The 19,049-nt window shown below is 33.4% G+C and overlaps 3 protein-coding genes across 4 annotated transcripts; 2 read left to right on the top strand and 1 right to left on the bottom strand.

Annotated features, from left to right (window-relative positions):
* LOC18602021 (delta(7)-sterol-C5(6)-desaturase) lies at positions 1,289-5,837 on the top strand. The gene is made up of 3 exons (XM_007033160.2): positions 1,289-1,795; positions 2,693-2,998; positions 5,182-5,837. The coding sequence occupies exons 1-3, from the start codon at positions 1,576-1,578 to the stop codon at positions 5,475-5,477; spliced, it is 822 nt and encodes a 273-aa protein (XP_007033222.2). The 5' UTR covers positions 1,289-1,575; the 3' UTR covers positions 5,478-5,837.
* On the top strand, positions 7,308-12,386 carry LOC18602020 (chloroplastic group IIA intron splicing facilitator CRS1, chloroplastic). Of its 2 annotated transcripts, none has more exons than XR_001927710.1 (9): positions 7,308-8,133; positions 8,794-9,325; positions 9,685-9,815; positions 10,317-10,667; positions 10,742-10,898; positions 11,071-11,363; positions 11,487-11,546; positions 11,689-11,830; positions 11,908-12,386. XR_001927710.1 is itself a non-coding variant. In XM_018120398.1 (9 exons), the coding sequence occupies exons 1-9, from the start codon at positions 7,363-7,365 to the stop codon at positions 11,951-11,953; spliced, it is 2,379 nt and encodes a 792-aa protein (XP_017975887.1). In that variant the 5' UTR covers positions 7,308-7,362; the 3' UTR covers positions 11,954-12,386. The 2 variants fall into 2 exon arrangements, 1 of the variants encoding a protein (XP_017975887.1); XM_018120398.1 differs by having other exon boundaries at positions 11,689-11,726.
* Positions 15,716-18,525, bottom strand: LOC18602019 (LEAF RUST 10 DISEASE-RESISTANCE LOCUS RECEPTOR-LIKE PROTEIN KINASE-like 2.1). Its single transcript, XM_007033154.2, has 3 exons — positions 17,697-18,525; positions 17,063-17,104; positions 15,716-16,955 (listed from the first exon to the last, which is right to left on the bottom strand). The coding sequence occupies exons 1-3, from the start codon at positions 18,406-18,408 to the stop codon at positions 15,787-15,789; spliced, it is 1,923 nt and encodes a 640-aa protein (XP_007033216.2). The 5' UTR covers positions 18,409-18,525; the 3' UTR covers positions 15,716-15,786.

Raw genomic sequence — 19,049 nt, 5'->3', positions numbered from 1 at the left:
ATATATTCTGACAATAATGGTGAACATAAAAAACTATCCAAATATATTGCTAGTCATGGTATTTCCATTCCAGAGCAATAATTGCTAAAAGAAGATTAAAAATCCTTTCAACGTGGATTGCGAATCTACAAACTAAACAAGACGATTGAAACTTTTGATTTGATTGGCCATTAATAATTGTAAACTTATTCCCCACGTCTGGCAATCTAAAAATTTAGGTGTTGTCATTAACAATTGTAAATAAAAATTTAAGTTGAAAGGTAGACAAGTCTTGTCTCGATTATAAAGAAAACGTCTCCAAACTATTAAGTATTAGATTCGAGTCTCACGGTGGGTTTAATCTAATTTTATATTAATTTAGTAATTAATTAATTTTTTACATCAAATGTAAAATTAATTTTATATTTACAGAAAAGTTATGATGTGATTTTGAATAGTAAATGTTATCTCAGAAAAGAATATTTAATTTGGGAAATGTTGCTTCAAATTGTACAATTAAATTTCTACACACCACTCTGAATCAAATTTGTTTATTATTGAGATAAACGTGTGTATAAATACAAAAAAAAAATGCAGTCGAACATTTGATTCTCACTCAATAAAAAATATATATAACTTTTTATTCAAAGAGTGAGACTTAAATCTTTTTTTTTCAAATAAAAAAAATAAAAAATTATTTGTAAACGAACTCCTTAAATATAAAAGTTATATATGCAAGATATAAAAATAAAAATAAGTCAAATTATTTGAGAATTATTTGGGCTTGAATCTCACCTGATTTGGTTAGATTATTGTTTTAATATATAATATTATTTATTTTTTAATTTTAATAATATTTAAAATATAAAAAATAATGTTTATTATTTTAATACTACAAATAAATGGAGGCTTGGCTAAAATTAAAGCTTGATAAGTTCAACCTAATCCTAATTTGATCCAACGCACCATGAACACATCTCCTCTCTGTGCAGGTGGCTTGCTAACTTCTAAGCCTAATCAAGTTTAAACTTGTTACTTAAGTTCGTTATAATCTATTCAGGCTTGAACAAATCCATTATATTTTCTGAGTTGAGTTCGAATATAATATATTCTTCCTGTCTCATATTATTATAGTATTTGATTTTTTTCGTTAAAGAAATTTAATTTTGATCATATTTTTTAAAAAATATTATATAAAATTAAAATTTTAAAAAATACATTATAAATAATTTGAAATTCAAAATATTTAAATTTTATTTTTAAAATGTTTTAGTATATAATCGATTTGGCAGGGCTCGGAAAGCTGATTAATTACGAAGTGGTCACGTGGGCCGTGATGAATTCTGGTGCTAAAACCATCAAAATATAAAGCGGTTTGACGATACTCTCTCCTCGTTCTTCAAATCCTGTGTTTGGCTTCTGGTGTTCCGCTGCCTCTGACACAACCTCATTGAAATCTTAAAAACAACAAACGTTTTTTTTGGTCCAAAAATTAAGAAAAACGAGTGTCTTGTCTTTTCTTTTCTTTTTTTTCATTCCTGTTCAATCTGTTGCTCCGGTGACTGATCATCGCTGGGTCGTTACCGTGACAGACCAATGGGAGAGGAGTATTTGCAGCAGTTCCTGGATGAGACGACTTTTTACAACAGCATTGTGTTGGGAAACCTTTTGCCTACAAAGCTGTGGGAACCACTCCCGCATTTCTTGCAAACTTGGCTGCGTAACTACATTGCTGGGACTTTGCTTTACTTCATCTCCGGTTTCCTTTGGTGCTTCTATATTTACTACTTGAAACGCAATGTTTATGTTCCCAAAGGTACTTTTTTTTAATTAAAATTATCGGTTCTTATTTTTTTTCTTTGATAAGTTTAGAGATGTACGAAAAACTGGGTTTTTGTTTTTATTTTCATTTTGAATCTGGGTTTGTTTTGTTTTTGATTGTTTGTTTAGTTTCAAGTTTAATTGTTTTTTATTAAGTTTAGTTGATCTTAAATTTGCTTTGATTTTAGTTTTTGTTTGTTGGGATTGTTTTGAATCTGGGAGCACATTTGTGAAACTGGAATATTTTTAGTTAATTTAATTTATTTTACTTGCTGTGCTGCAAATTTTATGTTTGACTTCACTTTGATGTGAATCTAGGTTAGTGTAGAATTGAGGTTCTCGTTTTGCAAAAGGATTTTTTTTTTTATGAACATTTTCTGATCTTGCGGTAACTTTTTTCATTTTGAATCTGTGGTGAGAAGAAGTCGAAAAGGGTGCATGTTTGATTTTATAACAGTAATCCTTAGTTTTGAATCTGTGATTGGAATTCAGTCACTGATAAAATATATGGATAGAATGCATTATGATCATTTCTCAGTGCTTTATGATATAAAAAGAAGTCAACTGATAATATTTAATAAGTGCATATTATTTCTCTTATTTCAAATATTTTCCCAGTGAAATGTAATGATTGTTAGCCTTTAACCATTATTTTCTTTTTAATTTTGATTGAACTTGGACCAAAATTTATCCAGACATTGTCTTTGTTTCCTTTTTTATTTCCCCTAATAATTGTTTCTCATCTTATCTGCTGTAGTTAAAACAATCACAAGCTATGAAGTGCTTAACAACTTAAGCCTACTTGTAATTGTCAACTTTTTTTTTCTGAAGAGAATTTTCTACTTTAGCTAAGATGGCTCCTTTGTTGATGTCTTGAATGCTCTTAATGCAGATGCCATCCCTACAAATAAAGCCATGCTATTGCAAATATATGTTGCTATGAAGGCCATGCCTTGGTACTGTGCTCTTCCAACTCTTTCTGAATGCATGGTTGAAAATGGCTGGACAAAATGTTTTGCTACAATAAGTGAGGTTGGTTGGCTTCCCTATGTAATATATTTATCTATTTATCTTGTGGTGGTGGAGTTTGGGATCTACTGGATGCATAGAGAGTTGCATGACATAAAACCTTTATACAAGTATCTTCATGCAACCCATCATATCTACAACAAGCAGAATACTCTTTCTCCATTTGCTGGTAAGTTCTTATCTACGCACTCTAGTTTCCACGGTTTATGTTCTCACAAAAGAAGTTGAACTTATTCTAGGTTTGTTTGATAAGCTATTCATATCCATCCCACACCCCCCACCACGCACACCCCCCCCCCCCCCCCCCCCCCAAAAAAAAAAAAAAAGAAAAAGAAAAAAAAAGTTTCAATCCTCTACCTGAATGGTGTGCATTGTAACTTACAGATCTCATTAATACTTTTGTTTCTATTGCAAACTTGAAAGAAAAGGTTAGGTCAGCTTGGGTCATCTCGTTCATATGAAATGATTTTCAAGGTGAAAAAGCTCTTCTTGGTGAAAGCTTTCAAAATACTTGCTCATTTAACAGATTAAACATAAAATAGTTAAGGCATGTTGGAGTAAACGCAGGACTGATTTGACATTACATAGTGATTTTTTTATAATCCTGCTTTGATAAAGAGCTGGACACTAGTGGTTGTTTTTTATATCAAATCACGGACCTATGGATTAATTGATACATAAATAAATAAGACAATACTTGAAAAGTTTAAGTTAGAGAGGATCCACAATTGACCAGCTTTGGGCAGTCGGTGTTTTGGGGATCTCATACTTTTTTATGATGTGACCGTATTAGATTCTAGATTTTATATGCGAAAAAGGCCTTGAATTTGAGATAATGTTTTGGGGATCTCATCTTGCATATGAGATTCTTAATTTTCTTTGCACTGTATTTTTCATGTTGAAACTAATGGTGCTGCCTAGCTCCAGCTTGGGCAGCTGAAGCGTACACTAGCTTGCACGCATTTAGATATTTGAGTCTTCAGATTCTTGAATGATTGACTAGACTAAGAGATTGAACAGAATTAACATTATTCTTTGATAGAAGAACAGGTTAAATGCTTGGGATGGTTTCCAAGCATATTTAACCATTAATCAAGAATTTTGACTGGGTTGAGTGTCTTAAGCTTTAAGATATATGAATTAGTGTAGGTGAAGTGTCATGTGTTTCTTTGTTCCTCTGGGATTGCATACTGTGCCAAAATCTGTGGAAGCTGTGGATCTCAGAATCATAGTTGTATGGTAAAATATTGTAATTTAATGATTTAGTTTAATGTCTCTTTTGCTGCTATAATGTTGATGTCAAATTTATAATTAATCCATGTCCACGTGGACTGCATACATCTTTGAGATATAAATCTGTCATCAACTTCATCTCTTACTGTTGAAAGGGACTGCAATTGAATCTGTCAACTACCTTCATTATGAGGTTTGCCTATCGATATTGTGTAGTCCAATAAACGGCTTCTAGTGATGATGTTACACTAATTAATAGCTTTCTAACGAATGTGTGAGCTAGTCTTGGTGCAGATAATACTTGGTTGCATTTTTAGCATATATATAAAGAGTAGTACATCATGCATGTGATCTCCTGGAGCTTTTTTTGACCTGATTCAATTCTTTGGCCTTCTTATAGTGAAGGTTCTCTTATGATGTACCTTTGAGTGGCCATGTAGCTGCTCTTTTGGTGTACCTTGAGTGGCCATTGGCCTTCCATTTTTTTCCCAAGTGCTGTCTTTCTTTCCTTAAAAGCTAGCACGCAAAAGTTTGAAAAGTTTAAAAATTTGAAAATGTACTAAACAATTTTAGTGCTCTTTTGCTGTTCCTGAAACCCTCAAGCGAAGAAATTTTAATCCACATCTGAAACTATCTTTCTCTGGAGTTTGAAAAAGATTGTATGCTCATCAATGAGATAGACCAATCAATGCATTGTTCACTGAAATATGATCTGAGTGAATAATAATAGTACAAATCTTACAATTATAATTAGCTTCTCTAAATAGAAGCCTGGTCCTATCACCCCACTTCTATTTAGGTGCTTTCTTCTAAGAATGCAATTCAGCATCTTTCCTTGTTTTCCTTTTATTTTTTTTGGATTTTGATGGACTGAAGTGATGAGGTGATAGTTGCATTGATGGCATGCCCAGTTTCTTTCATTTGAACTGAATTTATTGAGTGTTGCAAACTAAATATTGTTCCAAATAGAAGATTTTTCTTTTGTATTGACAATTAGAAGGCAAACTTTGGCTAACAGATTAGAAATTATTTTCATGATATACCCTTGTGCTGAAAATTCTATTTGGATTTTTGTCTCTCATGAAATGAACTATGGCTGAAAACAATTTCTTATTTCAGGTTTGGCTTTTCATCCTCTGGATGGAATACTGCAGGCGGTACCTCATGTTATTGCACTCTTGATTGTGCCAACCCATTTTACATCTCATATTGGACTCTTATTCCTTGAGGCCATCTGGACAGCAAACATTCATGATTGCATCCATGCCAACCTGTGGCCTGTGATGGGTGCTGGCTACCACACCATTCACCACACTACATATCGCCATAATTATGGTCATTACACCATATGGATGGATTGGATGCTTGGAACCCTACGTGACCCTGTTGACGATGAAGGCAAGAAGGTGATGTAGTTGTATATGTGCTCATCTTGACATTTCCCGGTTCATGTCTTGGAAATTTTTCTTTTTGATTTTTGGGTTAGGTATGCATGTTGATTGCTTCTGACATTTGTGGTCCTGGAGTGTACATTGTGTTGGTCATAGTTTTAAACCGTCCTTGTCTAGAAAGTTGGTATTGCCTAAGCTAGCTCAGTGTTTTGGGGGAGCCTTGATCTGCCTATGTGTTATTAGTCCTAAGCACCTGCAGCCCAGATGGTCAGGGTAATAAATTTTTGCACAATTTGTTGGGCGCTGTCTAAGTGGAATACTTTTTTCCTAATTGGAGATATGTTAACCAACAAAACTGTGCTGTATACATGTATCTTTGCTTCATGTTGCATCTCTTACTACATTTACCTAAGAAAAGAAAAATTTAAGAAAGTCACAAGTATTTACTTGAATGGACATATATCAATTATATAAACCCGTTTATGGAGTTTAGAAAAACTTACTCTTATTTAAATTTATATTTTGATAAGAGAAAGACAACATGGACTTTCCAAGGATAAAAGTGATTTTAATGGTGATTTATTTCGAAACATTTCTGCCTCCCTTTGCGTGCCTAAATTGCCTAAGTGATTCTTAATGGATATTTTGCAAATATTTCAAGGCTGTTTCGATTTGCTAAATACACATGCATATATATTAACATTTATAAAAATAGTAATAATTTAATGATCTCAAATAAATTTAAATTTTTTTGTTATAGGAATATTATTTTAAATAAATAAAAATATACTATAATTTTACAGAGTTAAGTAAATATAACAACCTTTACAATTAAAAATTTATCTATTTAAATATAAAACAGTTACAAAAATAAATATTTATATTTATTTGAAGGTAGAAAAGAAAAATGTTTCCGGTCTATTTATATGGATATTACTAATGGAATTTAATAAAAGGTTTAAGAGATGGAATGATTGTTTTGTTCGTATAGCTATTGCAATAAGGTTGGATGCATACTTGTTAAAATAGGCTTGGTTCATTAGGTTGATTCATTTTTAATTGAATATGAGATGGGTTGAGTTTGAAAATTTAAGTTCATATTAAAATTGGATCTAAATGGGTCAACTTATCGAATCAGTGAGTTGAGGTGGACTGGGGCGAGTTAGTCCTATAAGTCAAAAATTAATAATTTTATATATTTAACTATATAAAATTAACAATTTAGTTCCTAATAATATTATTTATTTTATATATTTTAATGTGTTTAATCTTTACTTATCAAATTAATAATTTGAATTTTTGAATTAAATTATAAAATAATTTTATTAATAAAAAATTTATTAAGTAAAATTATAAAAATTATTTTTTTTTATAAAAAAAAGAAATGAATTGACCCAACTCAACCCATGGACTAACAAAAAATGAACTGAATTGAAATTTTGATGGTTTATATAAAAATGAACTGACTCGACCCAATCCATATTTTTTAACTCACAATAACTTGGGTTAAGTTGAACTGGGCCAACTTATATTGACAACTCTAATTGGATGAGTTATACCTACACGCCCACACATTTAATTTTTTAAGCCAAGACCGAAAAAACACTGGATGATTATTTTATATCAAATAATATATATTTATTTAATTTTAATTTTTAAAAATTAAAATATTAATATAAGAATAATTTTTATATATTAAAGTAAGTATTATATAAATAAATAAATAAAAATGTGGGCATGACATATATGATGTGACCGGATTTATGCATAATTCTTCTTTTATAAATAATGAATATTAGAGTTCGAATATAAAATATGCATCATATATCATATGATTTTTGGTTTTTGCCCTCACAAATTATCAAAAGCTATAAAAACAGAACCAACGAAAAAAGGTACCCAACTGTCCATGTTCCGCTACTTGCTTTCTATCAGCAGTTCATCACTCATGCTCGCCACCGTCTTCATTTCTCCCATCCCTTTCTCTTCTTCGTTGAACTCGAGCCAAAACCCTTCCAAAACTCACAAAGAGAATCGCTCTCTTAACAACAATTCAAAATTCTCAGTCTCAAAGGACCCCAATAATGGCCCCATTAAGATGCCAACGGCTCCATGGATGAAGGGTCCTCTCCTTCTCCAACCCCATGAAGTGTTAAACCCTTCAAAATCCACCAGCAAAAAGAGCTCAAACAGCAAGGCCAAGGCACCTGACAAGGCATTGTTTGGAAAAGAAAGTGGGGTCAGAGGGAAGAAAGTGATGAAAAAGATCATTAGAAACGTGGAAATGCTACAAGGAAATGAAGTTTTGGAAGATACCCAGATTGGGATTCGTGAAGAATTTGAGGTTGGGAATTGGTTGGAGGAATTTGGAAGTGATGGGGAAGTGAAAAGATTTGATGGGAAAATGCCTTGGTTGAGAGAAGAAGAGAAAGTTGTGTTTAGGAGGATGAAAAAGGAAAAACTTTTGACTCAGGCTGAGATTAGTCTTGATAAGGATTTGCTTGAGAGGTTGAGAAGGAAGGCTATGAGGATGAGGAAATGGATTAAGGTGATGAAACTTGGTGTAACTAAGGCTGTTGTTGATGAGATAAAGTTGGCTTGGAGGAAAAATGAGCTTGTAATGGTAAAATTTGGTGTCCCTTTGTGTAGAAATATGGATAGAGCAAGAGAAATTATTGAGGTATTTTTCTTTTGCATTTTGTTTTCTTTTGGAGATTTCTTCGTTTTATTGGTAGTTTTTGGTTCTGTGTGACAAGATTCGAGGATTTTAGTTGTTGATCATATCTTTTATAATTTTGGGATCGTTCCATTCGGTTTGGACCCAAATGAAAACAGAATACATTTTGATTTGCAAACCAATTCTAGAAAAGAATTTATTTATGAATAAATTTATTTACACAAATGATTTCAGATTAGAATTTGTTTAAGAATTCTCATTTATTTATTTCTTTTGGCCAGAAGGAATTACCATATTTTCCCCTTTATGCATTAAACTATAGAATTCAAGTTGATTCAATTCATATTTTGAACATGTTAAGAATTAAGTACAATGTTCTGTTCCCTTAAAAAATGCCCCTATACTTGGTAGGAGAATGTATGTGCTAGAGGGAGAGTATTCTTATATGAAAGGGTATCTTATAGTAACATTTTCTCTCTTGATTTTATAGAATTCATTTGCAAATAATATTAATTTTGATGTGATTTTTAATGATTATAATAATCACTGGTTTGAAATATTGAGCTTAAGATCATAGTTTGTTGGGTTTCAAACATAGATAAATAAACACATCCTGGATTTAGTTTTATGAAAGTTTCTGATAGCTAAATCGTTTTATAACAGATGAAGACCAGAGGCTTGGTTGTATGGGGCAAGAAAGATGCTCTTGTCGTTTACAGAGGATGCAGTCATGGGTTGACTTCAAAAATTTCTTCAATGAAATATCCTAGATGTGCTGATGGTCAAGAAATATCTTCATCAACGTTCAGTCACCTTACTTCAAGCAATAATATTAATATGTCTCTAGAAAAATTTAATGGAAGTACTCTGCAGAGTGGTTTGTATAGAGAAGACAGAGAAAAGGAGTCAATGCCAATCAACATTTTTATGAAAGAAGATGAAAATAACCAACCAGTAATTGGATCATTGTATGAGAGGGAAACTGATAGATTATTGGATGGTTTAGGACCTCGCTTTATTGACTGGTGGATGCGAAAGCCATTACCAATTGATGCAGACTTGCTTCCAGAAGTGGTTCCTGGATTTAGGCCTCCATTAAGGCTTTCTCCTCCCAACACTAGACCAAACTTGACAGATGACGAGTTGAAATATTTGAGGAAGCTTACTCATCCTTTACCTTTTCATTTTGCTCTTGGTACTACCACGTCTATTATAAACTTATTGCTAGAGCTCACATATTTATTGACATGTACATTTGTGCAATGCTATAGACATGTGGCATATGCATGTAGTATTCTTACCATTTAATTAACTACCATAGACAATAGGGGAAGGGAAAACAATCTAGTCTATCTGGGGAAAGATTTGCCTCTGTAATTACTGAAAATTATTTTGAGGGTAAATCTGCATTATACATGAGTATTAACTCATCAACAATTTTGATGTTTGAATCTTTTTAAACAATCGAGACACTAGGCTATGCTCTGTGGTTTAGTGTTTCACATGTTTGCATTTTTCAGAGTTCTTAATTCTGGTTTCTTCTTCTTGCTGCAGGGAAGAATAGGAATCTTCAAGGCTTGGCTGCTGCTATTTTAAAATTGTGGGAAAAAAGTCTCATAGCAAAGATTGCTATAAAGTGGGGAATTCAGAATACTGACAATGAGCAAATGGCGTACGAGCTCAAGGTAAGTCTGTAATTCTTTTGAGTTTTTGGTACATATGATCATGGTGCACTGAAGTTTGCTCTGTTTATAACCATGGGCAAAGCTGTGTTTGTTTGGTCAACAAGCTTGATATATGCCATCACTAAGTTGCATCACGCTTGTACAAGTGTCCTGTACATGTGAAACAATATGATAAAGCTCTTAGTTAGCCTGACATGAAAATCTTTTGATTTGAGCATAACATTTTGTGATCCTTGATGATTGAATCTGTGATATTATTGAGTGCAGTGGCTGCGATGACATTACTATAACAATTTGATCATAAAAAAAGCTGTCTAGATGACTTTAGGACTTCATTTGAACCAAGGCTTTTGCAAGGATCAAAGGGTAGCCATCATGCCCATGCCCTGAATCTGGTATATGCCTTCCTGCATGACATGCATACGGATTTATGCTTGTCATTTATGATTATGAACAACTAAGTATCTAAATTTACCATGACTAATATATCTGACCTTGCAGAATCTCACAGGAGGAGTTCTGTTAGTACGCAATAAGTTCCTTCTAATACTTTATAGGGGGAAGGACTTCCTTCCTCAAGGAGTTGCTAATTTGGTTGTGGAGAGAGAAATGGCACTCAGAAGATGCCAACTTAATGAAGAAGGTGCTCGAGTGAAAGTGGCTGAAACCTGTCAGGTTGCTGATGAACCTTTGGCAAAGACTAGCACTGTAGGAACTTTATCAGAATTTGAGGATATCCAGGCCAGATTTGGAGACCTGAAAAAAGAAAGTAGTGAACTTGAACTTCAATTGGAAGCTCAAAAGGAAAACTTAGAGAGGGAATTGAGAAACCAAGAACGCAAGCTGTCAATCGTAAGATCCCTTTCTCTCTCTCTCTCTCTTTTTATTCTTGCTTTCTGCTGACACAATCTTATTTCACTTTGCAGCTTAACATAAAAATAGAGAAGTCTGCTAAAGAGCTAGCGAAGTTGAAGTCTTCATGGCAACCTGCTGAGCAGGATGTGGATCTGGAAATCATTACTGAAGAGGAGAGAGAATGCTTGCGGAAGATAGGATTGAAGCTCAATAGTTTCTTAGTGCTTGGTGAGGGAAAGACTGCTCTCTAGTTGCAATTGATTCTTCTTTCTCTTTTGATTCAATTGGTTTTAAAATTTTAGATAGCTTTTTTGCTGATTTTTTATCCTCTAAATTCATCATTCTTGGTCAGGTGTAAATTTCTCTCTCTTGATTTTGTTTTTGTTTAAATATGGTTCAGGCAGGCGTGGGGTCTTTAATGGCGTCATAGAAGGAGTGTATCAACACTGGAAGCATAGAGAAGTTGTCAAGGTAATCACAATGCAGAGAGTGTTTGCACGAGTCATTTACACTGCAAAATTTCTTGTAGCAGAGACTGGTGGGATCTTGGTTTCAGTCGAGAAGCTAAAGGAAGGTCATGCTCTAATCATTTACCGAGGAAAAAATTATCGACGCCCTTTGAAGCTAATGACTAACAACCTTTTAACTAAGAGGGAAGCATTACGGCAGTCTATTGAATTGCAGAGAATTGGAGTAAGCCCTTTTTTTTATCTCAAACGACTTTACTGCTCTTATCCTTTCATAGATAATTTTTATTAGTCTGTTCATTGTGTGTTCCTAGACTTAAACCTGACTTTCCTTTTTCTGGGTTATCAGTCATTGAAGTTTTTTGCATATCAGCGACGGCAGGCTATCCTGGATTTGAAACTCAAACTGGTAAGAATAAGTTTTTTCTTCTCATTATTCATACACCTACATCTTCTCAAAATAGCATGTGATACCTCGTAGTAAACTCTAGAGAAGCAAAGCCTACCTATCTTTCTTATTTACTTCTTAAACTGATGTGCTTAAACTTTAGGCGGAGCTAAAGGATAGAAGAGTTGGTACTTCGCAAAGGTGACAAGCTACTGACTAACTGATGTTCTACGAATTGTGAAATCCTGTGGAAATTTCTTCTCTAATCAATCATCATGGAGTATTACTATAAACAGCCTCTCATGGTATCTTGCATATTGAAAGTTTTAAATTATGTAATATTCTAACTTTAGGGCTTGATTCAAGTTTAATATGCATACAGGGAAAATGAAGAAAGACTTCTAGATGAGATGGTTCCACGTGCTTGAAGTACGAGCTGTTTTGATCCCTGTGTGCATCACTATATGAACATGTGGCAAGTTAGCCAAGCTTTTGACAGCCCATCAAGGGGACATTCAGACAATATTGCATGCTACTTTCTTGCATGTGTTGGTTCAGACAGTTTAAGCTTGAGATGCTACACTGGACAAATGTGGTAACAACTTACTGTGGTGATACAGCACAATATCCGAATTAAAGACAGGAGTGGTCAAGCCTTGAATAGAGGCCATGTACTTCTCAATGGTGTTACACCTTATTCTCAAAAGGTCGTCCAACCAATTGAATTTTTCTTACTGGCCTGAAGTCACTAAGGAATCATCATCTGGTGCAACTGTGATTGTTTAGTCTAATAATAGAAAAAGGATAAAGAGAATTTTAGATATTTTATATTTAATATTAACGTCATTTAGATGTTTGGAACGGATTGTTCATTTTGAAAACTAACTAATTTTCATGAAATTTCGATCAAAATTTAAAAAACGGGAGGTATTTTACCCTATTTGTTTTGGTTAAAAGGTTGAGAGTTGCACACTCCTCAAAATGTTTAGTCTTTAAGCTCAAAAAGAAAAAAAAAAAAGGGTAGGAGAAAAGCAGAAAAAGTCTTCAGTTATATCTGGTACATTTTTATGAAAATTACCAACTTGAAGGGATGTTAATTTAGGCAATGCTTTACGTCTAAATATTTTGGTTAAAAATTGTTGTAGATTAATTTTTCTTTTCATTTGCAGTCAATTTTGTTTTTTTTTTTTTTTTGTCTGTGGTATTGGGTTTTGTATAGTCATGTGTGGTTTTAACTATTCTGGGATTTCCTGTGAGTTCCATTTCCTTGCTCAAGAGGTTCTTAGTTGTTATCTACATTAATTTCTTTTATGGTTTTCAAGATAAGCTGTAAAGACATTTTGGAACTGTAAACCAGGATTGCCTGATGTGAGCCCGTTGTTAGTGTCCGGCACAATGAAGGAGAATGAAAACTTGTCCTACAAGATTGGTTTCATGTTCATGTTTAAACGGAATATAGGGATTGGTTAAGAAAAATGCTGGAGTTTTCGGTAAAATGACGGTAAAAGTAGCGGAGGAAATAATAATTCAGAAACTAATCACTATGAAAGGGGTGTACAATGTCAAATAAGGTTGAGATTGGTTAGTCAAGGCAAAATGGAGCTGTTCGTGACTTGGGTGTTTGGCAGTTTGGTTGAATGTAGTATGTTTGAATCACTTTATGACTTTGTTGTGTCTTCTTGTACTGTTTTAGGTTGTTTGTATTCTGTTTGATGGGGCTGTTTTTCATGTCTGGTGATGTCGTGTTTGTGTTTGCTGTGACTGTTTGTTATTTTGAAACCATGAGCAAGGTTTATTTGTTGAAAGAGGAGGGTGATATTAAAGAATCTTGAAGTGTTTGCTGGGAATGGGAGTAAGAGAGAAAACATGATTTAGGAGCTGTGAGGCTTGGTGGTAAGTGTAATGAAAGTTGAATATTTAAGGGTTTTGAGGTGATTCATAAGTGCAAGGGTCATTTTACAATTTTAAAGATATTTTAATGGATAAATGTAGATTTTTTGAATTAGAGGTGAGTCGGATTGTGCGGTTAAAATTTGAGATATTAATGAGTGATTTTGCATGGCATGGTTTGATATGAATTATTCATGGAATTAAATGTTATGATTGGGAGAGGTGAACTAATTTGAGTGTATCATTGACTCAATAGGTGTTGTGGTTTAATGGGAAAAATAAAGGGGTATTTATGGACAGGTGTGCTTTGATAATTTGTGGTTTAATGATAATAATAAAAGGATATTCATGGAGGGGTGTGTTTTAGTAATTTGTGATGAGAATTGATAGTGGGAGTTTCAAATGCAATGAGGGTCGAAATAGTTGAATTAGAGGATCTTAAGAAGATAATCAGTTTCGTAAAAAGAAAGCAATTTACTAAATAGAGGATTGAGATGCCTTTGATGCAAGAAGTTGTATTGTAGTTAAAGCAGGAAGGTACTGTGGTGCACTTAAAGTTGGTATGACATCGTTTACTGAGAGTACCCTATCCAAAGACCAAAAGGAGAGGGAAACTCTAATTTATTGGAATTAATTGATATAAGATTGCTTTGGATGAGTACAATGGGTGTGTGGACCGCCTTGCAAAGGAAGGGGTGATGTGCTGCATGAATATGATTCGAGAAGAAATTGGAGCAAACTAAAGGTGGATCTATTTCAGAGAGAGTTTACTTGTTATACTATTAATTTAAAGTTTTATATAGTTAATATACTAATGAATTTACTATTTTTTTTTTTGTAATTTTGTAGGGTGTGGGGTCAATGACTCCAAATCAAAAATTTGTAAAGGGTGGAGTCAAATATTCCAAATCAAAGTAGATTTATCAAAAATTAATTTATATAGTAATATTTAAATATTATATCAAAAGATAATTTTTTTATAATTTAATATTTTATTAAAATAGTCAAAACCTAAAGTACTTTTTTTGTCTAAAAATTCAAGTCTTACTCTTCTCAATTCTTGACTGTGTTTTTCACTCTTTCAAAATAACTCATTTAGGTTTCAATTATAAGTAATTTTCAACCAAAATTAAGTTTTTAAATACATCATGTCTAAATATTTTTTGATTATTTGATAGTTTGAGTTCATAATTATAATCTAACTAAGAGAAAATAGCATTACATATCAAATAATATCTTAAAATTATGAGTCTTTTTTTTTTTTTTTGTAGATATATTATTTGATTATTTAATTTTTGTATTAAACTTTATGTGGATTGTGGATAATTATATTTAGTTTTGATTAATGAATAAAAATTTTTCAAATTGTGAATTGTTGAACCTGATAATTTGCTATGCAAGATCATATTTTGTTTAATTCTAATGTTTTAATTTATGCTAATGAGAAATGGGGTAAATTTAATAGGTTTTGGATACATAAGTCGTGAAAAGATATTTTAAAATAAAAAAAATTGTCTACTTAGGTCTTGGGTAACACCAACATAATTCTACTAATGATTATAATCAACAATTTTTTAAATAAAATTGTGTTGAATTTAATCTAAATTTTCTTTCGGTAAATTTTATATTTTTAAAAAATATAATTATAATTATTATTTTAGTTATAACACCATTCAGAAAAATTTTTATATCTATTCTCGGAGTAGACGATTGGCTTCAACCGTTTCATTGGAGGTGCTTTATCCCATGTTGATTTGTGACTATCTCTATCAGTGGAGGGATATAAGGTGTAAATAGATGTAAGGCTTATAATATGGGTAGATTTTGATTGGCGGTATATGTCAATGTCTTCTGCACAGGTGCTGGTAGAGTTCTTGCTTTGGTTAGGGAGGTGAGTGTTTTATGGCAGACGGGTTTGGTTTGTAACAAGGGTAGTGGTGTGGTGTTGCAACATATTGAAGGCAATAATGAGAAGAAAATCTCTCCTCATCTAGAAGGGAGAAATTTTGCTCATCTCGTTCGATAATATGAATAAAATTTATTGGCTTATCAATATATATAAATATATACATACAAATGTGCTTCTAGGTGAGTGATGGTTTCCTGAACAATGTTGATATGTATGCCAAGTTGTTCTGTTTTTGTTGACAATGATATCTTGTTAATCTTGGAATTTTGAGATGAGTTAATTCTTGAAATATCTAAGTTAAACTAAGGAGGTTATCTAATATTTTCGAATAGGACTACTGAGTATTTAGCATCATGAGCCGAGTAGCAGATTGGAGACTGAACCAGACATATAACTATGAACTTACGACTGAATATGGTTTGAGAAGTTCAATAGCTGCGATGAATTCATTTATTTCTTACACTAGAAGAACTCTGATTGACTGTTGTCCATGACAAAAGTTTGTGAAAATAAAGTTTTTGTGGATGAGTTCTGGGGAGATCTTGCAGGAGAATACAGCAAAGGTCTCGGTGGCTTTCCTAAAGATTGGATGCTTCCTTGTAACATCTCTAGGACCTTAGTCATTGATGGTCGATCAGATGGATTAGTTTGAATGCACCACAAGCTCACTATAATCATCTTTCTTGTTATTTCTTCATCGTCAACTGTGATCCCTTTAAGATTCAAATCTGCTCCCTGTTCAAGGTGCTCGTAAATCTGTAAAGGAAAGTTCATTTCACTAGTCTCAGACCCTTCAATATGAACATCTTTCTTTTCGCCAAACATTTCAAGGACCATCATCCCATAGCTATAAACATCAGACTTGTGGGAAACCCTTCCAAAGCTTCGGCATAAAAACTCTGGAGCAATATATCCGATAGTTCCTCTAGCACTGATCATGGAAAGCATACTCTGCTTCAGCTCACATAATTTAGCAAGACCAAAATCAGAAATTTTTGGACAAAAGTTTTCATCCAGTAGAATGTTGTGAGGTTTTATGTCAAAGTGTAAAATCCTTGTGTTGCAACCTCCGTGTAAGTATTCCAGCCCTCTAGCAATGCCAATTGCAATTTCATACAATGTTTTCAGCTCTAGGTGATGGATTTCGCGTGGCAATCCTTGATGGCAAATGAACTTATCTAAAGACCCATTGGGCATGAATTCATAGATTAGAGCTCTCATTGAGCCCTCATAACAAAAACCCAGAAATGGCACTATATTGACATGGGAAGTTCTACTAATGCTGGCCACTTCATTAATGAATTCCTCTCCATCCCCCTTGGATTCCCTTAGGACTTTCACTGCAACAAGACGGCCATCGGGTAATTTACCTTTATATACTGCGCCAAATCCCCCTTCACCCAGTTCGTCTTTGAATGACTTGGTTATTTTCATGATGTCTGCATAAGAATATCGTTTTGGAGTAAGTTCAGAACCATACTGCAAAATGAATGCCTCAATCCTTTCCCTGTCATTCCTTTTGCCTTGATTGAAGTTCATGAACATTCCCCTTGACAATGATATATTCTTAAGCCTGAAGGTAACCACCACAACACCAGCTACAATAATAGTAGCTGCAGCCACTGCCAAACCTATTTCAGAGAATGGTGAATCAACTTAATTAGAAATATTAGTTACTATTCACTCTTCCAAATGGATATAAAACACAAATCTTTATCAAAGGAGTCTAGTGTAGTACCTATGATTAATTTAAGCTTTAAATTGATGCCATCTGATGACCCTGTAATCAAAAAAGAAAAGGGAGAAAAGCAAAGAAAAATAAGGTGAGTAAAGGCAAAACAGCAATGTTCCATGGAACAATCGTTAAGCTAAGCAAAGGCCTGCTAACACAGTAAAATGATTGTCTTTAACCTTGACTGAATTTAAACAACTAATAATCGACATGTTGTCTTTGAGGCTCCAAATTGCAAGAGATTTTTTCTCAAGTCATTAGTTACTGTATTTCAAGTGTTTCACTTGAGTATTTAAATCAAAGGTCCCATATCCTCTACTCAAAAAGTTATATTCGAATCCCCTCCTTCTGAAATTAAGCAAAACAATATGTGTTTTAAAGGAGTCCGTACAGCAGAATTCTAGCAAACAAATAATCAAGATAGTTGATTTTTTTTTCTCAATCAAAATACTCTCATATTCATAAAGTATCATGTAAAATGATACAAGGCCTTGGCATAGCCAAGCAATGATCAAACAAATGATCATAAAGCAGAGACCCAGGATGGGTCTGCTACCAACATCTCGCCTAAAACAACAAAAACCAGAAGACCCCAAACACCTACTGCTATACATAGTAATCAAGATAGTTGATTTGGTACCTGGGGAATCATTTGCAATCGTCCACTCTAGTCCAAAGCCATTAGCAAGGGCAACATTCAGATTTGTTGAATTTGAATTGTACTCCAAGTACTGAACTACAGAAGCAAATGCTGGAACAATAACACTGCTACGACATGATGCCAAGGCATCACTCACTGTAGCTGAAAGGTTGCCAAGGGCAGGCGGGATCGCAAAGTAGCCTAACACATCAGTTCCATTTATGGTACAATGAAACTGACGATCAGAAAGCTCCGTAGACTGATTTGCCACGGGGGAACGACAACCATAATAAAGTGTTATTTGCTTGTTATTCCATGCAGAGTGGAAAGGGCCAAGACCCAAAGAGGTGTTGACAAGGTGCTTCGGACAAAGACTATACAAATAATCAGTTCGAGCAACAGTGAGAGCTTTAAGAGACATATTGAACTCAAGTATTTGGTAACTTTGCGACATGATTGTAATCATGGGTTTACCGTCCTCGCAAAATAACTCAAATCCAGGCTGACCACAGTACTCTGGGCTACCTCGCTGCCGAAAGGGATAACTGATATTTTCGATGATCCCACAATGAAAAGTTTGGTTGCATCCTGCAAATTTCTCATAGTCGCTGCCCAAACAAACCGGAGCTTGGATGGACAAAAAGATTGTGACTAGTAGAACAAACAGAAAAGCTGCTGTAATATGGAGATGATGCATAGCAGAAGCGCTCATGTCTCTGTTTTCGTCCGGATTCAACCAGTATGTTATCTGCTGTTTGTAATCGCTTTGACACAAAAAATGGAGATGATGGATATTTTAGGAATGACAGTCAGCCACGAGTTCAAGTAATTTTCCCAATATCTTTTTATGTTAGTAATTGAACCTATCATAGCCTAGACTTAAAAGTAAACGTATGTATTTTCTTTGACGAAGTCAATTTTGAATTGTGTCATGTCACAACAAACAAAAGTTTGTCTTGTCTTTCACTTCTACTTTGTTTTGTTGTGAAGATTATGTATTAATTATCATAACAAAGAAAGTGAAAAGGTTTTTTTTTTTAAATGGAAAGACGGATTGAATCTAGTGTTTTAAGCAGGAAAGTCATATATATTTGTTAATAAGTTAAATACGTTAATGTGAAAAAAGAAAACTTTATGGTGAAAGAAAGATTGTACAAACTTAAATCACTCATTTTGTAATAAATTTTAAAACTTATAATTCACGGATTTAAAAATTTATATTTGAAAATTTTACTCAATAGTAAATTTATATATTATTATTATTTAAAGGGGTGAAAGTCGAATCCTTGTTAAAAAAATTGAACAATTTTTATTTTCAACAATTTTTTATTAATTACCAAAGCAAATGTAGTA

The sequence above is a fragment of the Theobroma cacao genome, chromosome 4, assembly GCF_000208745.1.
Source record: "Theobroma cacao cultivar B97-61/B2 chromosome 4, Criollo_cocoa_genome_V2, whole genome shotgun sequence".
Classification (NCBI taxonomy): Eukaryota; Viridiplantae; Streptophyta; class Magnoliopsida; order Malvales; family Malvaceae; genus Theobroma; species Theobroma cacao.
This window is presented reverse-complemented; position numbering and strand designations above follow the sequence as displayed.

Bases quoted from the DNA above. Each gene is read 5' to 3' on its own strand.
- LOC18602021 (XM_007033160.2), top strand. From the start codon at position 1,576: ATGGGAGAGGAGTATTTGCAGCAGTTCCTGGATGAGACGACTTTTTAC. The intron at 1,796-2,692 runs GTACTTTTTTTT...CTCTTAATGCAG, and splicing joins CAATGTTTATGTTCCCAAAG to ATGCCATCCCTACAAATAAA. The intron at 2,999-5,181 runs GTAAGTTCTTAT...TTCTTATTTCAG, and splicing joins TACTCTTTCTCCATTTGCTG to GTTTGGCTTTTCATCCTCTG.
- LOC18602020 (XM_018120398.1), top strand. From the start codon at position 7,363: ATGTTCCGCTACTTGCTTTCTATCAGCAGTTCATCACTCATGCTCGCC. The intron at 9,326-9,684 runs GTACTACCACGT...TTCTTGCTGCAG, and splicing joins ACCTTTTCATTTTGCTCTTG to GGAAGAATAGGAATCTTCAA. The intron at 10,899-11,070 runs GTGAGGGAAAGA...AATATGGTTCAG, and splicing joins CAATAGTTTCTTAGTGCTTG to GCAGGCGTGGGGTCTTTAAT.
- LOC18602019 (XM_007033154.2), bottom strand. From the start codon at position 18,408: ATGAGCGCTTCTGCTATGCATCATCTCCATATTACAGCAGCTTTTCTG. The intron at 17,105-17,696 runs GTACCAAATCAA...TTTTGATTACAG, and splicing joins GATTGCAAATGATTCCCCAG to GGTCATCAGATGGCATCAAT. The intron at 16,956-17,062 runs GTACTACACTAG...TCTCTGAAATAG, and splicing joins AAAGCTTAAATTAATCATAG to GTTTGGCAGTGGCTGCAGCT.